Genomic DNA, 15,104 nt, shown 5'->3' on the forward strand with positions numbered 1-15,104 from the left:
TAGGCAAAGTGTGATGCGTCTTGCATTGTAGAAGGATATAGCACCATGCAGAAAGGCTCAATAATCTTCTGAAACCTAAAACATTGTTTTTCAAAGACTACAACAGCATGGTGTGGCAAGTAGAAAACACCTTTAGCAGACAACAGAATGGCGTAGTTTGGCCAATATTTTCCCCGGCCTTTTTGCACTTGGCTGAGGAGTGAGATTGTGCCTTCCATTCCTACCCACTGGGGGCCCTAGTCTCTCTCTACATCCTCATGCAGAGCCATAACTTGTGCATAAAATCCATCGCATGGAGGCTTAGCCAGTGCGAGATCCTGGCATGTTTCATGTGCGCTTATTGGGAAGTAGATGTCAGCCCACAAGCACTCATTCAGCATGTTACCCACCCAACTCATTTTAAGGCTCTTGTGCCATTGATGAAGCACTCGGTCGGCTACTGTGCCCTATGTTTGAAAAGGGACAGGGTTGGAAAAACATCAGCAAAGACAGAAAATAACCCTCTGGCAAAATGCCTGAAATAGCCCTGCAATTTAGACCAGGGTGGGAAACCTTTGACCCTACAACATTTGAGGGGACCACAACTCCCATCACTCCTGATCATTGACCTTGCTGGCTGGAGCTGATGGGAGTTGGGAGTCCAACAACATCTTGAGGACCACATGTTCCCCATCCCTGGTTTATGCCTCCCTTTCAATGGATAATAATTTTAAAGCAGGGATACAGATCCTGTGGCCCTCCAAATGTTGTTGGACTCCAACTCCCATCAGGCCCAGCCAGCATAGCTGATGGTCAGGGATTATGGAAGTTGTAATCTAACAACATCTGGAAGACCACAGATTCCCCTGTTTTATAGCCGAAGGTCTAATCTAGATTTGCGTGTGGGTCAGAATCTGCCCTGCTATTAAGAACATACTGTTCCATGTCAGGAGATGGTACCGGCCAATTGTTAACAAACAGAACTCCAGACAAAGCATGGAATGATCCACCTAAGGTTAGCAGGATAGTGGTGTCTCTGGCTGCCATAGGAATAACGCAGGTCAGCCTGAGCTGTTTGATTTGAATGGGGTGATGCGGTGAACAGCAGCTTATGAACACTTCTTCAAGTGTTTTGTGTTCTTGGTAACAACTTGTGTCAACAGGGTATGACTCAAGTAAGAAACCTTTTTCTTGCAAATGACTTGAAAGCACAACTTTTATCCCATCAGAGAATTCTACATGGTAGAAATGCAAAGTCCTCTTCTTTTATCTCTGTTAAGGCTGAATTGTTTCTTGTGTTGTATTTGTGGAAACGTCATTGTAAGAGGCCTGAGTTACAGTGGTGCCCCGCAAGACGAATGCCTCGCTAACCGAAAAACCCGCAAGACGAAAGGGTTTTCCGATTTTTTAGCGGCTTCACAAGACGAATTTCCCTATGGGCTTGCTTCGCAAGACGAAAGCCCATAGGGAAATCTCCGGGGACAGCGGGGAAGCGCAGCGCGCCTTCTCCTCTGTTCCCGGACCTGTCCTAAGGCTTGCGGTGGGAGGTCCGGGAACAGAGGGGAAGGTGCGCAGCGCTTCTCCTCTGTTCCCGGGGCTTGCGGTGGGAGGAGGGTTTTTCCTCCCCACTGCCAACATTCAGAACAGCATTCTGAATGTTGGCGGTGGGGAGGAAAGCCCTCCTCCCACCGCAAGCCTTCAGGACAGGTCCGGGAACAGAGGGGAAGGTGCGCAGCGCTTCTCCTCTGTTCCCGGGGCTTGCGGTGGGAGGAGGGTTTTTCCTCCCCACCGCCAACATTCAGAACAGCATTCTGAATGTTGGCGGCGGGGAGGAAAGCCCTCCTCCCACCGCAAGCCTTCAGGACAGGTCCGGGAACAGAGGGGAAGGTGCGCAGCGCTTCTCCTCTGTTCCCGGACCTGTCTTGAAGACTTGCGGTGGGAGGAAGGTTTTCCTCCCCACCGCCAACATTCAGAAGGCTGTTCTGAAGGCTGGTGGTGGGAAGAAAAGCCCTTCTCCCCCGCCAGCCTTCAGAAGAGTTCCCGCCTAGGCTGCGGATAGCAGCCTACTGCCCCTCACGCGGGGCAGACATTCGCCGCTTGGGGAGCCCTGCAGGGGATGTCCTGCAGGGCTCCCCAAGCTGCGAATGTCTGCCCCGCGCGAGGGGCGCTCTGCTTAAGAGCGCCCCTCGCGCGGGGCAGCAGGCTGCTATCCGCAGCTTGGAGAGCCCTCTGGACCTCTTCTGAAGGCGGGCGGGGGGCAAAAGTCTTTGCTCCCCCCGCCTGCCTTCAAAAGCCGTCCGGGAGCATTTTAAAATCGCCCCGGGACAGCGGAGAAGTCTCCGCTGTCCCGGGGGCTTTTAAAATGCTGGGGGACGGCAGCGAAGCCTTTGCTGCCGCCTGCCAGCATTTTAAGATCGCCCCGGGACAGCGGAGAAGTCTCCGCTGTCCCGGGAAGGCAGGCGGGGGAAAGCAAAGACTTTCGCCCCCCCGCCGGCCTTCAGAAGAGGTCGGGGGACAGACTGTCCCCGGACCTGGTCTGAAGGCGGTTTCCATAGGAACGCATTGATTGATTTTCAATGCATTCCTATGGGAAACCGTGCTTCGCAAGACGAAAAACTCGCAAGACGAAAAGACTTGCGAAACGAATTAATTTCGTCTTGCGAGGCACCACTGTACACTTCCCCAGAATGTGTAGCTTCAGTCATTGCACACGTCCTCTAAAATGTGTCTAGCCTATTCACTGCTTGAGATGTATGTTGTCCATTAACCACAGACAGCTGTGCAGAGGGTTTTTTCCCCTTTGAATATCCATCTTTTGAATTCTGGGCTTAAAGGAACTAAAAGCTTGAATATCCAAAGTATATCAATAAGGCAAGTGAGCTGGTGCAATGAGGTATTGCGTGGCCTAATTAGCTGAGTCAATATTACTATCTGGTTATGGCAAAAGCTCAGGGGTAGAACACCCAGTTCTGCAAGCCGCTCACTAGATGGCCCCAGGCAATCAGAAAAGGGTCTCTCTTCAACATTCATGAATTAAACAGCATCCAAACCAGCTGACTCCTGGGAAAATGCAACTTGGTTTTAAAAAGGAGCAACAACAAAACCGAGCTCCAACAATATACACCTTTTCAGCTTTTGAAATTTGATCAGGGCGTCTTGAAATTGCTGCCCTTTGAAAACCCGAAGTTATTACACCTAAGATCCCCTTTCAAAGCATTTTGCGCTTCTTTGAGAAAAGACTCTGCATAAGCAGAAAACAGTTTCACAGAATTAATTAAAGCTTCCACAGGAGAAGGCTGGAAGGTACAGCCCAGCAGAAAGTGCATACCTAAAAAGAGGAGCTACTGCTGCAGGCTCGCCCCCCCCCCCATTCCTCGGAGTGGCAAGGCTGGTTTCCCCACACTGTCTATTTTGTGCCTCGTACCCCCCACACTTCAAGTGGACTGTCTCCCTTGTTGATGTTTTCCCCCATGAGTAAAGGTTACAGCACTAGGGGCGTTTAGCTCAGCAAAAAAGCAAGGACATAATAGAAGTGGACACAAATATGCATCATGAGGAGAAAATGGACACGGACAAACCTTTCTTCCCCCTCATAATACTAGAGACAAGGAATCAGCCAATGAAACCGAATGGTTGACAATGCAGTGTCTTCCATAGTTCACCTGTGCACAATAGCCTATTGGCACAACAGCACCCTCCCCACTTGTGGTTCCCAGCAGCTGGCACTGAGTGGCAGACTGCCTCTGGCAGTGTGGAGCAGAACAAAGCCATCATGGCTAGCAGCCATTGATTGCCTTATCCGTCAAATCCGTCAGCCTTTGTTTTCAGGCAAGTCCATATGTCCTCTGATATTTGGGGAACACCATCGCTCACCATAGCTTTGCATGCAGAAGGTTCCCAGCCCAGGGTCAATCTCCAGCAGAAGGTGATAAGAGAGAGCCCCCGTTTGGGGAGCTGCTGCCTTTCAGAGTAGTCAAAACAAAATTTAAAATATTCCTTCCAGTAGCACCTTAGAGACCAACTAAGTTTATTATTGGTATGAGCTTTCGTGTGCATGTACACTTCTTCAGAGTAGGTAACTGCGTTAGGCAGAGATATACCGTATTTTTCGCCCTATAGGAAGCACTTTTTCCCCTCCAAAAATGAAAGGGAAATGTGTGTGCATCCTATGGGGCGAATGCAGGCTTTCGCTGAAGCCTGGAGAGCGAGGGGGGTCGGTGCGCACCGACCCCTCTCGCTCTCCAGGCTTCAGGAAGCTATCTGCTAGCCGTGGGAGACACATCTCTCCCACGACTAGCGGAGAGCTTGCCAGCACCCAGAAGGTTGGGGCGCGCTGAGCTCAGCACTCCCCAAGCTTCGGGCTTCGCGCAGCTCTACGCTAGCCGTGGGAGAGCTGCATGACTTCGCGCATCTCTCCCACGGCTTGCGGATAGCAGCCTGTTCTGGGGGCTGAGGTCAGGGGAAGCTCGGGCTTCCCCCGCCCCAGCCCTGCACCTGGGGGGGAAAATAATTTTTTTTCTTTATTTCCCCCCAAAAAAACTAGGTCTGTCCTATGGGGCGAAAAGTACGGTACTCTAACCTGGTCAAAGGCAGCCTTCCTGTAGAACTGGCAAACCAAGCAGGCCATGTTCCAAGTTTTTCAACCTTGGCACAAGACAATTTCCCAGGAAGCAGATGCTCTGCGATGTGTCTTTCCATCCTTCCGCACATCTTCCTTGCTGCTCGAGATACAATTATTCAGACACGCAGCCTATGTGTCATATTTGACTCATCCTCTTCTTTCTTCTACATCCAATCCAGTCATTTCTTCCTGTCCAACTGACTACAATAATAGCTTTTCCCCTTTGAAGTTGTTCCTTATCTATCCTACTGCTTTCTATGCTGCTGCTGTGTGTGTGTGCTGACTAATCAAACAGCAACATAAAAGGGGAGGGGAGCAATAAATAAATAAATAAAAATCAAAGGTGGCAGACTTAAATAAACTTTGTGATGCCCAAAATTTGTGTTCCCCTCACAGAGCTGCAAGCTCCAGAGTTCTCTATGAAGAGGAACTAAACACTCTTAGCACCCTTAATAACTCCAGTGCCCAGGATTTTAGAGGGGGAAGTCATGACTGTGTAAATAGGTATGATACTGCTTTAAATGTATGGTGCAGATGGGGCCTAAAACCACAAAATTAACATCTGGGGCAGAGAGGGGAAGGCAGACGGCAAGGAAGACATTACATAGGAATGGATGGATTATGAAGTCACAGGATCAAAGAGTTAGAAGGGAATAAAGGGTCATCTAGCTCTACATCCTGCAATGCAGGGGCTCAAACCCATGACCCTGACCTGAAAATGAAAGCCATGGTAAGAATTGGGGAAAGCCAGAAGCGAAGTTGAATGAAATGCCAAGGCAAAGAGTTCAGTGAGAGATCTGGCAGTGGTGCCTTTCGCTTCCTCTTTCTGGGAACACCCTCCTGAGTCACCCTGATAGCAAACGGTTTGCTGTTAGAACAGGGGAAAGGAAGGGCCCACTTCTCAATCCTCAATGCAAAATGGCTTGACCCAAGAGAGAAAGCAAACTGAGAGCAAAGCAAAGAGGACCTCCAGACCATCGCTAGTCTTGGGTGAGATTCAACCACATCCCAGCAAATCCTGGTTGTGCAGTCGAAGGTGACTGGGAGGCCTTGCACAACAAACCCACTCCCCCCCAAAAAAGAATGCTCCTTTTACAATAAGAAGTGCACTGGAAAGCGTGGGATAATGCTGGATTGAAGCAACATCGCTCACATGCACAGCATACATTTAAAGCACATGGCTTCCTCCAAAGGACCTAGAGAACTGCAGTTTACCTCTCACAGTACTACAATTCCCAGGATCCTTAACAAACTACCGTATTTTTCGCTCTGTAAGACGCACCAGACCACAAGACGCACCTAGTTTTTGGAGGAGGAAAACAAGAAAAAAAATATTCTGAATCTCAGAAGCCAGAACAGCAAGAGGGATCGCTGTGCAGTGAAAGAAGCAATCCCTCTTGCTGTTCTGGCTTCTGTGATAGCTGCGCAGCCTGCATTCGCTCCATAAGACGCACACACATTTCCCGTTACTTTTTAGGAGGGAAAAAGTGAGTCTTATAGAGCAAAAAATACGGTACATATTTGTCTGTGAGATTGTCTTACCCCATACAGGCCCTCTTGGACTGCTTTGATCTGTGGAACTGGCACAGATATTCTGCATCTGTAGGAAACTGATCTTTTAATGTGGTGGCCCCTACACTTTGGAACTCCCTGCCATTGATATCCTGCTGGCAGCTTCAGTGCACTCTTTTTGGTACCTACTTAAAGCATTCTTGTTTAGACAAGCCTACTTCTCTATCTGAAATACTGATGTGTTTTTAGTTCACTGCTGGTTTCAATTTTCTGAGTGTTTTAAATTGTTTTTACTAATAATTTTATTGTTGTATTCTTTTTTTAAACCCCTTTGAGGGTTGGTGTTGTTTTTAGAATCAAGCAGCATATAAACTTTATGAAATACATGCATGCAAACATAAATGTATGGTGTAGATGCAGCTGCTGTCTAACCTCCCTGGAAACAAATCAGGATGAATGTGCAATAAAACAAGTTGCTCAAACCTTAAGTTTTCTTTATTTTCAATGGGGCAATGGTTGTAGCCCGAGATTTCTTTCTTTTCAAAGGGGCAATAGTTGCAGCCGTGCTTTTTTATCGGAAAGCACAGGCATATGACACCAACCATTTAGTCGTCGAGCTGGCAAAGTGCAGCAACGCCCCTATTGATCCAGTGCTTCTGGGGCAAATCGGAAGGGAGCTCAATGGAGAGCACGTAATTGGTGGAGTGGCCAGTGGTGGACAAGGTGCCTCTCCTGGCACTGGTTTTGTAGACGGGGCACAGGTAAATCCCTTCATGCAAAAATTTGGAGCTCTCACCAGGTTTCAGCCAAATGATGGGCAGGGAGTCGTAGAGGATTTTGGGAAAAGACTCTCCAATCCGCATGGTCTCCCTGTCCCAGCGGGCCCCTTCCAGATAAAGCCCTTTCACGTAGGCTCCATCTTCAGGCAACTGAGTCATACTGTGCTCCTGTGTCATCACCTAAATTGGGTGGGGGAAGGAAGGAAGAAATGGTGTATTAGAACACGGCCTAGGTCTTGCAGAAGGAAGGTTCTATCCAGTGCTAGTTGCTAGCTGTGGCAAGGAATGTCTCCTGTGGATCTGAAGCACTGAAGCAGGACGTGCTGAAACATCACACCCAATCCTCTGTGACTCAATCTACCCAGAAACTCCCCAAGTATCTACAAGGACCGCCCATCATGCTTTCTTCCCCATCCGACTAGCTCACTACGAGCTTCTTAAACATAAAGAATGGAAGAGAAATATCTACAAATGCTTGCAAAAGCTAGATCCCAACACTGGTCCTCATATTTCTAAATGCTCGTTACACTTTAGTTCATAATGCTCTCCAGACTTATTACTTTTGAATCTGTACTCTCTGCACAGCTCCCCAAAGACATTTTCTGAGAAAGGGTAAGGGTAAATCCCATAGCTCCTTTTTCCCCTTTCTCTAACAGCATGCCATCAATTATTTAATATTTTACTATTATCTTCTAGCACTAAGGGATCAATTAAGTAGGAAAACGGCCTCTGTTGTTTCTGGCCTTTGAATGCTCTGAATGGACTCTGGAGGATGCAGCTTCATAAATCCATGTCTTGTGGAAGGAAGGAAGGAAGGAAGGAAGGAAGGAAGGAAGGAAGGAAGACTTTTTTTACCAGCCTCAGTGTTTTACAATGGAGATCAGTGGTACCATCAGAGCGAGTGTGTGTGCCCAGGGCTCCATGTAACAGAATGAGCTGCCCACCCCACCCCCAATGCAGTAGGATGGCCTTTTTGAAGTAAATGATATAATATGCACTGGTATTTAAGGAGAGATGGGTGGAAGCAAGTCCATGAACTCTAAAATTACCTAAAATCCACCATTAAACTGGCAGATATGCTTTATTGTTCCCTACATTCCAGTTCATGCAAATGTCCCAATCTTCAGTAGCCTAACTCTGATCTCTACAGATGGATTGGCTGAGGGCGATGGATGGAAGACAAACTTTCTCAGTGTACACCCTCTGAAATTAATGGGCATGACTAACAGGTTCCATTCCAATGGGTTTACTCTCAGTAGGATTTCATTGGATACAACCCTAGGTGGCCAAGTTTCATTTTGCATCGTATACAGGAACTCTTAAACACGGAATGAAATTGCTTTACTTACCTCAAATTCAAATCCAATGTGATCTATTGGGATGGTGTATTTCCTGGCATAGTTCTGTGAAACTCCTGTCAAGAAGGACTGAGTAAAGTAGAAACCGGAAATCCAAAACACAATTGGAGGTCCGTGATTGATCCATTCCTGGGTTTAACATGAATCAGCAAAGCAAATAGTTATTGTGTGGGATTAAAAGAAATAACAACTGCATACAGTCAGCTGGAAAGTCTTGAAGGCCAAGAACTTGGGGTAATGGAATCTCAAACCGTCAGTCTCCACCATTAAACAAATGCAAATCTGTAAAGGTTTAAGTCCAAATTTATAAATATTAGGATAAGAAATTGACACCCCACTTAGCTGAAAACACCAGCATGATCCTTAAGCATATATAAATATAATTTAAAATATTTAAATTTAACACACTTTTTTGGTGTACGCATCTATTTACAGGGCTTTTATTAATTAATTTATTGTTGGCAACTGCTGTCTCTCTTTGAAGCTTATCTAATAATTGAGGGTTGTCACCAACTAGTCCTACTCCAGAGCAGACCCATTGAAGTTAATGGACTTTAACTTTAACTTCACATTCAATAGGACTACTCTGGAGTAGGACTAGCATTCGATGCAACCCAAGATCTCTTGACAGTGAGAGCTTTTCTAACCTCTATTCCTGCAACAGTTCTTCTAATCTGTGGCTCTTTCTTAACCACCTAGCTAGCTTTCTACTTCCTGCCTCCATTTACACTACTTAGATACTACCGAGTTAAGCAATATATAAACTTTTGAAGGAAAACAAATAAAATTGCATCCTGAGGGAATATTGAGTTCCCCAAACCAGTTCTATATACTTGAGCCATCCCAATAAATGTCAACAAACCACTAAAAAATAGAAAACAATAATTAAATACAAGCAAACATTGACAGAAGTAAAACACACATGAACACACACAAAAATCTTTTAAACCCATACAAATGATTACAGTAAAAACAGCATGGCACCGACCCTCTCATTAAAAGCAGTTTAAAGTTAAAGTTAAAACAGTACAACGCATCATCAGAGATCTACAACCTCTCCTGGACAATGACATTTCTCTTTCTCAAGCTCTGGGAGGAAGAGCTTTCATTGCCTACAGACAGCCACCCAATCTTAAACAACTCCTAACCCACAATAATACTACAACCAGACCTAACACGGACACTGGCACCAGAGCCTGCAATAAACCCAGATGCCAACTTTGCTGCCACATACACCCGGACAACACCATTACTGGCCCCAACAACATCACACATACCATCTCGGGACTATTTAATTGCTCATCGTCTAACATTGTGTATGCCATCAAATGCCAACAGTGTCCTTCAGCTTTCTATATTGGACAAACAGGCCAGACCTTACGCCAAAGAATAAACGGACATAAATCGGACACCAGGAATCACAAGACAGAGAAACCAGTAGGAGAACACTTCAATCTCCCAGGACATTCTATACAAGATCTCAAAGTAGCTGTTTTACTACAAAGGAATTTCAGAAATAGACTGGAAAGAGAAGCTGCTGAATTGCAACTTATCACCAAACTTAAAACCATGGAGACACCTGGTCTGAACAAAGACCTTGGATTCTTATCTCATTATACATGACAAAGCCATTTTTCACCTTCTCACCCCTTGCTTTTTCCTGTAAGACCTATTGCAGTCGTTAAGAGTCGTCAACAGGCTCATCACAGCTATCTGCCAATCACCCATTCCCACCACCCTTCTGAGTAATACCCCTCCCCACCTTCTCACTATATAGAAGGGTCTGGAAACTTCTGTTTCAGTGTATCTGAAGAAGTGTGCATGCACACGAAAGCTCATACCAAGAACTAACTTAGTTGGTCTTTAAGGTGCTACTGGAATGAATTTTTTTTGTTTTGACTATGGCAGACCAACACGGCTACCTGTCTGTAACTGGAACAAAAAGCTGTTCACCTGCCTGTGGAAGGACAGCAAGAAGGGAGCCAATCTAACTTCTCTAGGGAGGGAGTCCCAAAGTCTGGGAGCAACTACTGAGGAGGCCCTGCATAGGATTGTTATGACTGTGCCCATTTTGATCTCTCTCAGTTTCTCAAGTCAAATCAAGTCGTTTTATGACAGTCAATGACCAGCATCAAGACAAAAACACCAAATTCCAAAATTTAAAAGCTCAGAACAAAATAAACAATGTAAAATCACTTACATAAAAAGGCAGTTCTGGCTGGACATTTATTTGTCCAAAAGGAAACCGTGTCAGAAAAGCAACCTCAATTACTAAGTTACTCTAAGTATCTCATTTTTCTAGTCTTAAATCCAACCAACCCCCCACATTTCCACATCACTTTGCAAAGCTTTTTTTTAAAGTGCTCGTGAAAATTAATTAGCATTATAGTGCCAATTTCTCCTAATATACACATACTTGCAAGCAATTTTCCCTAATAGAATGAATGCATTTTGGTTTGTTATATTCACTAATATATGCACTTCTATGCACTCTTTACTACAATGCATGCACTTTTGTACACATTACTTGGCTGAAGATTCTCACTGCAACCTTCAGAAAAGTGCAAAATTTGAAGGCTAGCTGTGTTTTGGTTCACATATTGCTTTGAAAAGCACAAATTAGGGAAGTCTGTGTTTAAATGCAAACCAGATTGAATTCTTCCTCCATCTCTACTCATGTGTAAATGATCTTGACAACAACACTGAACCATGAGAGCTGAAGCATACCTGAAAGAAGACCAGCCTCATGAGAAGGTCAGACACATAACTCCCCATAGGCTTCAAGGATGGGTAGGATTTGGCTGCCCACATAGGAGGCACTTTGCCTACAAGCATGCTGTTGAAGACATCCTCGAGTTCTGAAGACATCAGCACCTGGCCTTTGATGGCTTTAAGTAGGTTGACAAGGCTGCTGCGGACAACCTCTGTAAGCCTAGAGGGAGAAGAAATGGTTCTGAATCTGTCCTGAATCTGTTAACCATAGGCTCCCCGGTCAGATGAAATGGAAACCTAGGGTTAACTGGAGGCTTCCACATGACCTTAAGCATGCTGTTAAATGAGGAAAGAGGGCCAGTCCTATTATTAGGCAGAGTAGATTGGCAGGTGATAGGAGTGAGAGCAACATTTTGGAGGGTAGAACTCTTTTGTGCAGTAGAGGCCTGCATGCCCTAATGTACAGTAGGGGACATTGTCCTGCCACAGTCAACTGCAAGTCCCATCACCTTCTCTATATGGAATAGCAGGTGGGCAAATATCTGTGATTTCGCTTGATGTCCATTATGCTAACATAAAATATACGCGGAGCTTTCAGGCCTGTGGCTGCTCCATCACTATTTCTATTAATATTGCAGGGTGGAGGAGGAGGAGGGTAAGAAGAAGAAGAAGAAGAAGAAGAAGAAGAAGAAGAAGAAGAAGAAGAAGAAGAAACCCAGAATCCTACCTGTTGAACCTGATAAGTTCTTGCCTAAGAACCGTGTTCATGGATTCCCTGTAAAGTACTGGATACATTTCCATCACATATTCTAGGTCAAAGTCTTGTGGTAACTTGGACAGGACGTCCTGTGCCAGTTCCTCTACTGTTTCCTAAAATCAGGATATTGGACATTTTTGAAATGGAATATGCTTGAAAATAGCATTTTTTTGTAGCTCTTTAATAACCTGCCATCTTTTTGTATGTTATTCTTCAAATATGTAATTTTTCAAACTCATTCGCCCTTTTGAGCTTATTATGCTTTTAGTTGTGCTTAAAAGGTACAGGTAAAGGGATCCCTGACCATTAGGTCCAGTCGTGGCCGACTCTGGGGTTGCGGTGCTCATCTTGCTTTATCAGCCAAGGGAGCCGGCGTCCAGCTTCCGGGTCATGTGGCCAGCATGACTAAGCCGCTTCTGGCGAACCAGAGCAGCACACGGAAACGCCGTTTACCTTCCTGCCGGAGCAGTACCTATCTATCTACTTGGACTTTGATGTGCTTTTGAACAGCTAGGTTGGCAGGAGCAGGGACCGAGCAACGGGAGCTCACCCCGTCGTGGGGATTCGAATTGCCGACCTTCTGATCAGCAAGTCCTAGGCTCTGTGGTTTAACCCACAGCGCCACCCTGCTTAGCACGGCACTAAATACATACATTGTAGTAAGAGCGATGGATGGATGTCAGGTGTCAACGGTCAGGGTAAATAGGTGCATCTTCAGCATATGATAGAAATTACATAATGAAGCTGCTACACACCTCTAAAGGGATGGAATTTCACAGCTTAGAGGATGCCACAAAGAACGCCGTCTCCCAGGCTACCAACACCCTAGAAGGTAGCCAAATAACCAGATGGGCCTCTTCTGCCAAGCTTAACATCCAAAAGGGACTGTCAAGATGGAGGTGGTTGTTTAGATATTTGGGGCCTAAGTCATTTAGGGCTTGAAGCACTAAATGAAGCCACAGTGTCATTTTGTTACCTGTGGAGATTTGCCGCCGCCACCTGCTTGTCGGGGCAAAGTCAGCAGGACACTATTGAAAAGCAGGTTGGTCTCTTGGTTATCCTTTGTGATATCTGCATTCTCGTGTAGCCCAAATACTCCGGGGTGGGTTATAATTGGCAGACTTCTCAAGTAGTCTATGTAGGACTGTAAAGAAATATATAATGATATGTGTATTTTAAGAATCATCACCGGCAAGCAGGTTTGCAAGATAAGGAGGTGGTATTGTTCACGCTGCCCCCAATTGGTACAGACTGTGATGCCCACATTTTATAAAAGCATAAGAAAATCCCTGCACAACTAGGCTAAAGACCAGCATCCTGTTCTTGCAATGGCCAAACAGATGCCTCTGGGAAGCCCGCAGACAGGACCTGAGCACAACTTGTGATTCCCAGCAACTGGTATTCAGCGGCATTTACTGGTCCCTGATAGTGGAAGGAGAAAATGGCCATTGTGGCTAGTAGTCATTGATAGCCTTCTTTTCCACGAATCTGCCTAATCCACTTTTAAAGCCATCCAGGTTGATGACCACCATTATTTTGGGGGTGGGGAGAGAATTCCAACATTTTACCAGGCGTTGTGTGAAAAAAAAAGTACTTCATCCACACCTTTTGCTCTCTTACCTGGTATGTCCCAAAGGATGGTACAAAATATTCCCCCCCTGGGGAAAGCTGGTAGTTTTCCAGGACTTCTACGTCTTTGCAATACACAATTGAAAGAAGAGAAAGCAGGAGACGCCTGTCCTTGTCGTCCGTTACCCTCCCACCATAGTTACATTCGCCTTGGAATAGAAACAACACATTAGAATGAAAATGGTTAGCTGTTTATGCAGCATACAGAGATACCTTCTGTTTAAAACAGGAGACCAATAAGACTCTGCTCACAAGGTGACTGGAGCCCACAGACAGTGGGCTCAGGGGGAAATTGGAACCTACAGGTGGGACATCTTTAATAAACAGCCATATGTTAGCTAGCCTTGCATGACTAGGGACGATAGAGTTTTGTCAGAATTGGACTCCCATCATGGATCCCCATATACTTTGGGTGGTATGGTGGAGGGTGGTGGCTATTAGACTGTGGCCCAGATGTAACAGGAAACCATGGTCTTGGGCAAGATTCCAGATTCAATCGCCACCATATCCTGGTAAGGCTGGGAGAAATCCTTGCCTGTGACAAAGGAAGGTATCAGCCAGTCAGAGCAGACGATACTGAGCTAGATGGACCAATGAACTGACTTTGTACAAAGCAGCATCACATGAGCTGCAGGATGACTTGCATGCTCCTGTCTCTCCTCTCCTCTTTTCCAGCTGTTTTGCTATGGCCACACTGAGGAATGGGGAAGGGATGTATGCAAGCCTTGGGGGCTCATTTTCATAAATGAGAAGCCATGCTTTTAGCTCACTTTTGTAACATGCTCACATTCGTAATGATAAACCATAGTTTAGCTAAATCACGCTAAGCTCATTTTCATATTGCTAAACCAGCATTATGTCTGAATGTAGCCATAATGTCCATACCTGTAAGATATGTGAGAGCTTCAAATGGGGTTTCTTCATATTCATTCAGAAACATCTGAATCTGCCGCATACTGATTCTCAGATCAGATTCATTGAATTCATAAGGAATGTTCCAACCTGTCCAGGTCAGAGTGGGGGGAAAGTGAGTCTGCAATACAACAAGCTTTGTTCTGCTGATGGCAAACAATAAAATGCCATTCAGTGCTAATAGGCTAAGCTGAAACAATACTATAGTGAAGCCCAGGCATTTGTCTCAATATTGTATCCAAGAGGGAGATATTTATCTTTAATTAACTTCCCTTATAGTGCAACAATGTGTTCCAGGTCTTACATTAATTTGAGCTGCTAATGTTAAATATTATTTATGTGCCCCTCAGCTGTCATTTGAAAACTGCTGAGCTCAAAACTGAACAGCTGCATTCTGATAGACACAGAAAAGGCACAAGTGCCCCTGGCTGATTTCAACAGAAGCTCCCTATATGGCCACGTAGGAAATCTGAGCAATAGATCCAAGTTTGTAACCACATAAAAATGTTTACCTTTGTTATTTGGGGTGCCTTTGGCAGGAAAAATGGCCCAGTGGACAGTGAGTGACATACATGAGGAAATCTTCAATAAAACTAAGCCCCAGCTTAATTGTAGAAAGAGCTATGCACTGATGCAAAACTGAACTGTGGGATCTGGATCACAGACTGACACAATGATTGGTGCAATGATTGTACCATTAGTGACATGGGGTCAAAAGCAGTTGCCAGTGCCTGTTTAATCCATGCTGTGCTGTTCCTTCGTTTAGAGTTGCAGCACATATAAGATGATAGCATCAGTGTGGTGTTGTGGACAGAGCAGTAGATTAGAGAGATCCTCTTTAAATT

General features: G+C 45.4%; 1 protein-coding gene across 1 annotated transcript in view; it reads right to left on the reverse strand.

Moving 5' to 3' along the window:
* Nucleotides 1-6,589: 6,589 nt before the first annotated feature.
* DNAH3 (dynein axonemal heavy chain 3) overlaps nucleotides 6,590-15,104 on the reverse strand; it is a 99,353-nt gene continuing 90,838 nt past the window's right edge. Inside the window, exons 56-62 of the mRNA XM_083711191.1 lie at nucleotides 14,233-14,349; nucleotides 13,339-13,496; nucleotides 12,695-12,862; nucleotides 11,689-11,831; nucleotides 10,977-11,181; nucleotides 8,241-8,378; nucleotides 6,590-7,071 (exon numbers count right to left, since the gene is read on the reverse strand). Of these exons, the coding sequence (XP_083567317.1) occupies nucleotides 6,718-7,071; nucleotides 8,241-8,378; nucleotides 10,977-11,181; nucleotides 11,689-11,831; nucleotides 12,695-12,862; nucleotides 13,339-13,496; nucleotides 14,233-14,349 (1,283 nt within the window). The 3' untranslated portion in view covers nucleotides 6,590-6,717. The remainder of the gene's footprint in view (nucleotides 7,072-8,240; nucleotides 8,379-10,976; nucleotides 11,182-11,688; nucleotides 11,832-12,694; nucleotides 12,863-13,338; nucleotides 13,497-14,232; nucleotides 14,350-15,104) is intronic.

This window comes from Podarcis gaigeae (assembly GCF_964106915.1).
Source record: "Podarcis gaigeae genome assembly, chromosome: 14".
Classification (NCBI taxonomy): Eukaryota; Metazoa; Chordata; class Lepidosauria; order Squamata; family Lacertidae; genus Podarcis; species Podarcis gaigeae.